The sequence below is a fragment of the Charadrius vociferus genome, unplaced genomic scaffold (assembly GCF_000708025.1).
Source record: "Charadrius vociferus isolate BGI_N301 unplaced genomic scaffold, ASM70802v2 scaffold259, whole genome shotgun sequence".
Classification (NCBI taxonomy): Eukaryota; Metazoa; Chordata; class Aves; order Charadriiformes; family Charadriidae; genus Charadrius; species Charadrius vociferus.
Genome location: NW_009661368.1, coordinates 5,311,083 through 5,320,474, shown reverse-complemented (window position 1 = coordinate 5,320,474; position 9,392 = coordinate 5,311,083). Strand labels below are relative to the sequence as shown.

General features: G+C 58.7%; 1 protein-coding gene across 1 annotated transcript in view; it reads left to right on the top strand.

Annotated features, from left to right (window-relative positions):
* UCKL1 (uridine-cytidine kinase 1-like 1) overlaps nucleotides 1–6,860 on the top strand; it is a 15,010-nt gene extending 8,150 nt beyond the window's left edge. The window contains exons 8-14 of the mRNA XM_009893427.1: nucleotides 3,424–3,522; nucleotides 3,902–3,995; nucleotides 4,322–4,384; nucleotides 4,756–4,878; nucleotides 5,238–5,345; nucleotides 5,751–5,907; nucleotides 6,484–6,860. Coding sequence (XP_009891729.1) covers nucleotides 3,424–3,522; nucleotides 3,902–3,995; nucleotides 4,322–4,384; nucleotides 4,756–4,878; nucleotides 5,238–5,345; nucleotides 5,751–5,907; nucleotides 6,484–6,560 — 721 coding nt within the window. The 3' untranslated portion in view covers nucleotides 6,561–6,860. The remainder of the gene's footprint in view (nucleotides 1–3,423; nucleotides 3,523–3,901; nucleotides 3,996–4,321; nucleotides 4,385–4,755; nucleotides 4,879–5,237; nucleotides 5,346–5,750; nucleotides 5,908–6,483) is intronic.
* Nucleotides 6,861–9,392: the final 2,532 nt, after the last annotated feature.

Below are 9,392 nucleotides of genomic sequence, written 5' to 3'. Positions count from 1 at the left end.
CCCCCCCCCCCCCCCCCGCCCTTCTTTAAAGTTTTTGTTCTGGGGGAGGGGGGGGGGGGGAAATAAGTTCATAAGTTTCCAAAAAGTGAGACGTTTTCTTGACGTGCTGCCCGTCTGAATTTTCCGTCGCGGTCCTGCCTGGCAGGGGGAGGGACAGGAAGCATTGCTCTCGCAGGCACAGACCCGCTCGTTCCCTCCGTCTCCCTCCCGGCAGGGCTGGGCCAGGGGTTTCACCGCAGGCGACGCGGCTCCGGCGGAGTTTTGAGCTCTTCCCTCTGCCGCAACCTGCAGCCCCTCTCCCAGGGATGGCGACCCCAGGGCAGGGCCAGGTCAGCTCGGGGGAAGGAAGGTCTTCCTTGCCGGAGGTGATGTTCAGTTCAGAGCCGGGTTTCTGCCCGTGTTCCCAGTGCTCTCGGCTTTCCGGGGTCTCCAAGGCTTGAGCAGATCCTCTCTCCGGTGTGCCAGGAGGTGGGCACGCCTGGGAGCCCGCGAGCAGGTTGCATGGGTGCGGTGTAGGTTGGATCAAGGTCTTGCACGCTTGGCCTTGAGCATCTGCACTTGCTCTGGGATTGCAGCAGAACTCCGGGCGAGGACTGGACGGTCCCCTCCGGGCTCCGAGAGCTGCTCCTGGTGTTGCAGTGCGGTACCACTTGGGACAGAGATGTGACAGTGTCCCTGCCGTGGCTCCGAGGCGGTGAGAGCAGATGGAGCTTTCCCCCCATGGAGCCAGGAGTGGAGCCGGTGCCGTGAAGAGCAGCCGTGACATGACTTGGTCACCAAGGGAGGAGCACTGGGGTCTTTACGGCGATGGCCCGCACACCGGGCAGGTCCAAGAGCCATAGATAGGGTCTGTTTTCCCCCCTTTGACTAATGACAGTGCTTTTTCCTTTGTTTCATGTCGTGTTTGTCCCTCTCCCCTTAAACTCTGGTGTCTCCTGTCTTGTCTCCCCTGAACATCCCTCCCACCTGGTGACCAGAGGAAGCTGCGCTGGGATATGTGAGGAGACAAACGCTAACGGCAGTGTTTTGGTTGTGACACTAACGCCGGGGAATGGGGGCGAGGGCTGCGCAGAGTGAGCCGCGTTACTAACCCGGGCAGACAGCTCACGGGGTCCTGCTTTGCTGGGGCTGTGCAGGGGAAAACCAGAGTGGTGGGGACAGAAGAGACCATCTTCATCCCGATCCCAAAAATGGGACCTGCCGCAGAAAGCGCCACGGGGACCCCCACAGCGCTGAGCAGCTTCCCTGGGCTGTCAGGGACAGGGGCTCCGGCGGGGTTGCATCCAGACCTCCCTGTCCCCGCACCAGCCCTTGCGCGGGTGTCGCGGGAAGGTGCAGAAAGCTCAGTGACAAAACGCCGACAGCGTTTCCCCGGGGGCTGTTGACAGCTCGGGGTGCAGGGGAGGTGTTCCCAGGCGCTCGGGGCTGCTCTCGGGGGTAGGAGAGCTCGCTGGCGCCTGGGGCAGGGAGCAGGAGCTGGGTCACACCACATCTCACCTGCAGCACCGCAGAGCCCAGGGCGGGAGAGGGGCCGCCCGTCCCCTTGGCATGGCGGGATGCTGCGATGTGGAGCTGGCAGTGACGGAGGGGAGAGGCGCCCATGGCGAGCTCAACCCCGTGCCCCTGGGTGGCCCGAGGTGGGTGGGAGACAACCCCGTGGGCTACAACCCCGATGGCTCCTCTGGTTTGCGGTGGGGGGGGGCAGTTTTTCACCTTAGCAAACCCATCTGGGGCCATGAGTTGGTGTGTGGCTCAGTGTTGGGGGGCTGCTCTCTGTCCCCCCTACCCCCCAAGAAGCAGGCAAGCAGGCAGCCCCCGCGCAGGCACCGGCGACCGCCGAAGGCAGGGCTCAGGTCCTCACCTCCCGTGTGGGTCTGCATCCCTGGGGCCGGGAGGGGTTTAGGCAGGGCTGGATGGTAGCTGTGCCCCCAGAATCAGACCAGGTCTGGCAGGAGGAAGGAGGAGGGGGGAGACTGCGGGGGCAGAGCTGCTGGGTGCTGCCAGCAGCACAGCCCTGGCGTGGGAGCATCTCCGGAGGCAGCTAACCCGAGTTGCGGTGACTAACAAGAGTGAGCTCGCTTCACTGACGGCAGGTCGGGGACCTTGAGGGCTGCTTGTCCCAAACTGGCGGTGGGATCTGCGGGCAGCGGCTTGGCCCCAACCCAGCCGGGCTCTGCCGGCAGCGGGCAAGCCTGCCACGGGAGGACGACCCGTCCCACACGTTCTGCACAGCCACGAGCTGTCTCGGCTCTCAGGAGCGTTCCCTGCCTAGGGGGTCTTTGCTGCTACGCAGGACCGGAGCTGGCAAAAGCAAGAAGGAGCCCTTAAGTACCCACAGGCCTTGGGAATGTCTCGTTTGGTGTTGGTCGGCCAAGACCAGGAGATGGCTATGTGGATGGAGGCTTCAAGTCACCTAGCTCTGCCCTCCTCCATTCCTACCCAGTCATCTTCTCTGTCTTCTTCTCCGCTTGTGTGCCTCTCTGTGTGTGTGCGCATTTAATCCAGGTTTCCGCTTGATTTGAAATCTTAATTACCTGGTGCTTTTGTTTGTTTGCTCTCTTCTCCTCTTCCCCAACATCTCTCTGACCGGGATGCAGCCGCTGGCACGTGTGTGATCTGACGTGTGGCTTTCAGACCCCAGCCCTCCTCCCAGACAAAGTCTCTTGTCCGTCCTGCCCAGCCTTGTGGAAGCCAAATAGACGTGACCTTCATCTCATTACTGCCGCTCTCAAAGAGAGAGGTGACTAATGGGGCTCCATTGTGCGCTTCCCCATGAATGGTGTTCCCTTGATCCCAGAATAGCTCCCAACCCTATTAGTTATGTGGAGATGAGTCACACAAAGCCAGTCCTGTCCGGCCGTAAAGTCTCGAAGCTGTTCTCAATTTGGTGTCGATCTGACGATCCTTGAACGGGGCAGGCGCTCTCTGAAATGGTCTCGTTGTAGCCTGGCTCCGCATTGAACCGCGTGCCAGTGCTGCAGGCCTGGCCGCTTGTCCCTGTTCCTGGTGACATCTGGCACTTGTAGGACAGAGACAACCACAACAGCTCCTCCTAACCTCATGAGTTCAGGATCCACCACCAGATAAGACTCCCGAGCAGGAGAAGGGTTTGATTTTGTTTTCCACTTTCTTCCCAACGAGAGGAAACCAAGATGGGCCAGCCACAGGTCAGCTGCCCTGCAGGAAGGGCAGATCCTTGGACTGAGAGATCCCCCTGGCTCCACCGACCACCCACTGTCTGTCCCGTTTGTGGGAGCAGGTCCCTTTGCCATCACAGGAGCCCGGGCAGGGCTCAGCTGGGTGGCCTTGGCGTGCATTTGCAGTGTGAGATGACATCTGGGAGGATGGCTCTGGCCGTGTGCTCTGCACCAGCCCTCGGGCAGCCTTGCCCGGAGACCTTCTAACCGTGTGTTTGGTTTTCAGGGCCGCCTTGGCCTCTGCCCACCAGTGCCACCCCCTTCCTCAGACCCTCAGTGTGCTGAAGAGCACCCCTCAGGTGAGGGGCATGCACACCATCATCAGGTAAAGCCCCCGCCACCGCGGCCTCCCAGGGTGGGATGGGGCTTGGCTGCCGGCTGGGGTGGGCTCGCCTTGCTTTGGACTCCCAAATCCCACTTTTGCCCTCACGACTTGGGGACGTGGGACAGGATAGACGGTGGTGGGCCCTGGGTACAGGAGCTGTGCTGTGGGTGCTCCATGGTCTTGCCAACAGTTTTTCTGCCTTTTACCTTAAAACTGCCACCGCAATTGCAGGCTCAGCCGGTAGACCCCGTGCAAACAAAACGCGGAGAGCCAGACGGGGGCAGGGGCTGTCCCTCCTCCACGCAGCCTCTGACCTCTCTCAGCATCTCCCGGGGCATGTTTTGGTCCACAGCTTACGTTGCCTTTCCCTTCCCTCTAGAAACAAGGAGACGAGCAGAGATGAGTTCATTTTCTACTCCAAGAGGCTGATGCGGTTGCTGATTGAGCACGCGCTCTCCTTGCTCCCGTTCCAGGTGGGTTCGGGGCTGTAGACGGGAGGGTGGGCAGCGGGCGCTGTGTTTCCTCTCCGATTCCCGAGCCGTACCTGCCAGGGAGCCGGGACAGTCCTGGCGCTGCTCCTCCCACCTTCCCCATGTGTCAACCCCTTCCTTCTAGGTGAAAAAAGGGCAGGAGTCCCCTGGGCTGTGGAGCGATGGCACGGCCTTGGGTGACAACTCTTTGTCCTGTCTTGGTTTCTAAGGGACCGGACCAGCCCACAGCTGGCTGGCTCCCCGGTGCCGGGGCTCCTCTGAGAGCCACGTCAGAGCCCCTGGTAACGCTTCTCGCCTGGTTTTTGTAGAGTTGCACAGTCCAGACCCCGCAGGGACAGGACTACGAAGGGAGGACATACAGCGGAAAGCAAGTAAGTGGAAACAAAAGGCACTTTTCAACTCTGGCCCGTGGGGCACCACTGAAAGCCCTGTGGATGCAGGGGAAGGACACCCCTGGCTTCTCAGGGCTTCCATCAGGCCCAGGTTTGGTGCCTGCTGCCAGGAGTACCGTACCCTGTGTCATCCATACAGGCGGCAGGTCGGTGGGTGGCCAGGGGTGCCGTCAGCAATGTCACTGTGCCACTGTTGCCCTCCCGTTGAGGAGCAGCACAACCTTCACCTGGAAGGGATGTGCTTTGAGGTTGCCCGTTGGAGTCCCTAGTTGTTGAGTCCCGATACCATACTGGGGTGGCGCGCACCTCCGGCACCGTGCCTTCCCGTTCAGCCTGGCTCTGTGCTGCAGATCACCGGGGTGTCTATCCTGCGGGCGGGCGAGACCATGGAGCCGGCGCTGCGAGCGGTATGCAAGGACGTCCGCATCGGGACCATCCTCATCCAGACCAACTGCAACACGGGCGAGCCGGAGGTAAAACGCGGGGTCCCGAGCTGCCGAGGGCACCTCCTGGCATTAGCCTGCGCGCAGGGGGTGACTCGGGTATCGCCTGAGAGCTCTTCAGCGATCCGAGAGTTGGATCTTGGCTGGGGGCGAGCGCTCGGAAAGCGAGAGCTTTGAAAGCTTCTGAAGTGGGCTTTGCCAGCATGGTTGTGCACGCAGGGGCTGGTTTGCTGTCCAAGTGCTTGCAGCAGCGCCTGGCTCCAAGCTGAGGTCCCAGACATAGAGATGCCTGAAAGATCCTTCAGCCCTCTAAGAGAAGGGCTCGCGTTGCTCCGTTCGCCCTGAGCCTGCAGCCTCTAAGCTGTCCTCTCTTCCTTCCCCCTGCCCAGCTCCACTACCTGCGGCTGCCGAAGGACATCAGCGAAGACCACGTCATCCTGATGGACTGCACGGTCTCCACGGGCGCAGCAGCCATGATGGCAGTGCGGGTGCTGCTGGTATGGAGGATGTCGGGCATGCTGCAGGGGGCGGGTGGTTCACCCCCAGAAAAACGTGCAAAGCACCAGCCGCAGCCGTGCTGAGGGGCTTTGGGCTGAAACCGTCTCCTCCTTGTGACGGAGGATGTCGTGGGAGCCAGCACGAGGTGGGGTGACTCTGTAACCAGGCGTTGACAAAGTCACTCCTTCCTCGGGTAGTACCCGCCTGGATTTAGTTGGTTTCTTGGTGCTGTGCCCAGTAACCCCAGCTGGTCACAGAGGGGAGGAGAGAAGGTGGCTCCAGGGAGGCCCTTGAGTGCTGAGAGCGCTGCTCCCTGGAGGCATGGGCCATGACGTGCCTTAGATACCCATACGCCTGCTCCTCAGCCCATGCATCTTCAAGCCATCTCTGTGCCTTTCCTGTAGGATCATGATGTCCCAGAAGACAAGATCTTCCTCCTCTCCCTGCTTATGGCGGAGATGGGTGTCCACTCAGTCGCCTATGCTTTCCCCCGGGTGAAGATCATCACCACAGCTGTGGACAAGAAGGTGAATGACCTTTTCCGGATAATCCCCGGCATCGGTGAGTATCTGGGTCGGAATGAGCTGTTGCAGGGGAATTTTCGGTGCTTCTGGCCCACTCACCAGAGGAGGTGAAGCCCTGGTTGTCAGCAGCAGCTTAGGTCTGGCCTTATTTTACCCGGGCACCCGCTGCCTCTCCTGGGTCCCGCTGCCACGTGGGTGTTGGGATCAACGTGCACGCTCTGGGAGCTGTCAGGCAGCCACAACTTTGTTGGCAGAAGGAGCCATTCCACGTGCCGTGAGCCTCCTCCGGCCCCAGGTGGAGATGCTGGGCTGGGACAGCTGGAGCAGACCTGTGCCCACCTCATTCCCGAAGCTGTCACCATAAACAAGCTCATCCAAAACAAGCTCACTCTGTTCTTCTGTCCTCACCTCTGCTGTGCCAGGAAACACCCCTGCCACCGGGTGCTAAAACAGCCTCCAGGCTGCTCCAGTTTTGCTGCTACATGAATTTTAGAGCTCTTCAGGCTGTTGGATAAACCTGCTTTTGTTTCCTTGCGGGCTGGGACGAGGGCAGGCTGGAGGATGCTCCCTTCAGAGCTGCACCGCCACTGCGTCTCTCTCTTTCTCCCCACAGGGAACTTCGGTGATCGGTACTTTGGGACGGACGCTCCTCCCGACTGGAGCGACGATGAAGATGCTCTTAGCACTTAGCTGGATGTGGAGGTGCCACTGGCGCCAGGCAGCTTCAGCACCGCACCTTAACCCCTTCTGTCCATCGCAGAGATTTCTCCTTCCTCCTCACCAAGCATAGATATTTTTTTCAAATCGTACATTGGAGATCTAGGGCATATTTTTTCAAAGAAACATAAATCCTAGTTTGACTTTGTGGACAGTCACGTGTCCCAGCATAGAGTGGAGTTAATTTATTTTAATTTAAATATTTGCCTATATAACTTATTGGAGATATTTTATAAAGAAAAATAATAAATTTTTTTCTCTGGTTTTCTTGAATGGAGCTGTTCTTTGTTACACCCCAAGGGCGCCCAGAAGAATTTGCAACCCTTCGGGACTGCTGCCCTGGGAGGGGAGATGCCGCGGGTGGCGGTGGGAGGTCGAGAGCCTGCTGTGGAGGAGCAGGCTGACCCTGCGGCCGTGGAGCAGTTCTTAGGGCACGCTCTGTGTGCTGGTTGTTGTTTCTGTTTGGTGAACACTGAAGCTCTTACACCCCTGGGAGAGCCTGCCCGACGGGATGCGTTCGCTCTGTCTGGTGCTGCTGGGAATTGGTGGGGACAGAGAGCACCCGGTGGCCTCTCTGCAAGGATAAGGCAACCCCACTCAGCCCAAGGGTTCCTGCCTGCAGCAGGGCTGCGAGCGGAAAAACCCACCACCTCAATTCCCCAGCCCCCTCCTCTTGCTGCCTTGCACCTGGGAGGAACTACCACGCTCTAGAGCCCAGTGGAGGGTTGGTACCAGAGGAGATGCAGTTCTTCACGTCTGCACGGAAGCTGAAGTTCAGCTCCGATCACATCACGCTTCAGCTTGAGAAGCAGCAAGCCCCTGTTTCAGTTCAGCAGCCAAAGCGAAACACAGCTTGCCTGAACGCCGCCGGCTTGCTCTTGCTGAATCAGAGCCGCTCAAGACGTGGTGAGGAGCAGGTCTCGTAACGGTCTCCAGGAAGCTGTTAGCAGGCCAGAGTAACCTCAGCGGAAGAGGAGCCGGCCAGCCCCACGAGGTGGATTTAGTCAGAGGAGGCTGTGACCCCTGTGGCTGAACACAGAATATTTTCCTTTCCTGCGTGATTCGAAGTACCAATGCAACATCCTTGTGCTGGAGCTAAATGGGCCAAGAGGAGCAAACCCACCCCTTGGCTGGGCGTCCCTGGCTTGGAGCCGGCTCCTGAGGGGTCAGGCAAGGCAGGCAGGCGCTGCCGGCCATGAGGAGAGCGGGGCCGGGAGGGGGATGTTCTGCCAGGCCCCTTGCCGAAATGGAGAGTTGCCTGGTGATAACTCAGTGTGGGCTCAGGTGCGATGAGCCCAAAATAACTGCCACCGCTCTGCGACATGTTGTATAAATTCTCAACTAAATTTAAAAGAAAACACACGCCCGAGTTCCTGCAAGCGCTCGGCGAAAGCATGAGCCCTCGGCTTGAAAGCCACGTTCAGAGCCAGCACTGACACTTGATTAGTGTCTGCTAAAAATAGCTCCTTGCGTAGGTGGAAGGAGAGCTCATAAGCACAAACACAGGAGGATAGGCAGACACAGGGTTTTTTGGCTGGGGCACCAGGTGAGCAGCGGTGGGACAAGGGACAGCAGCATTGCCAGGTCCACGGAGAAGTATGTCTGCACCCGGAGTCCTTCCTTTGGGCTGCAGCCACCGGCGCAGGAGCTCAGTGCTGGAGGAACCCGGTATCTTCTTTCTAGACCATGCTGAACCCCATGAATGAACACCACTATCGTCCCTCATGCATAAAGCTCCAGCAGACCTTGTTTGAGCAGTGCGTTGGCCTCCATGAGGACGACGGATTCATGTGTGGATCTTGAGCAGGGTTTGCCCCCAGGATCCACCACGGGGGTGAAGATCACACAACACTTCTTTGGGGAGAGGGGGGGAAGGATCAAAATACCTCTTCTCCCCCAGCATCCTTCATCCCAATCCACACACCCATACTCCTTGAAACATGATGGATGCAGCCTCTCTGTGCCCCTGATACCACCTCTTGACCAGTAACATGTAGGAAGTGGCCCAGTGAGGTGTGTGGATGGAGAACTGGACACAACGGGGCTGTGATCCGTCATGTAGAACATCAAAGGGTGTTCTGCACCCATGGTCCATCCCATTGTCCCTGACAAGCCTGTGATGGGTGTAGGCAGCAGCATTAGGATACTTAGCCATAGGAGGGGAAGACAAAAATTGGGGTGTGATGGGTGTGGGGAGGAGGAGATATCACCAGAGCCTCAGAGCGCCACATCTTGTTTTGCAGCACTTCCAGGCTGCTGAATGCCACCCACGCACCCAGGCAGTCCCCAGCACCCATGGCCGGTGGCTGGCACACCCATGATGACACAGTGGAGTGTGGCATGGTTCCCCTTGCCATCGTGGTTAAGATCCAGGGGTCCCACACCCTGTCCCATGGGCATGGCCACAGGGACCACACAGCCCAAAGGTCTCTGGGACCTTCCTCCACACTGGGAGCACTTAAGGTTTGCCCAGTGTGCAGGAAGGTCCTGGAGACCTTTGCATCCAGAGTGATTCTTGCTTTTAACCCAGTACATCCGTAATTTTCCTCAGAACACCTACATTTTTCCTCAGCAGATCCATGTTCTTCCTCAGATCCACATTTTTCCTCAGCAGATCTGCATCTTCCCCCAGTAGATCCCTATTTTGCCTCAGAAGACCCGCACTTTCCCTCAGCAGGTTCACATTTTTCCTCAGATCTGCTCTTTACCTCAGTAGATGCGCCTTTTCCCTCAGCAAGATCCACATTTTCCCTCAGTACATCCACATTTCACCCCGGCAAACCCGTGTTTTGCCACCACACAGCC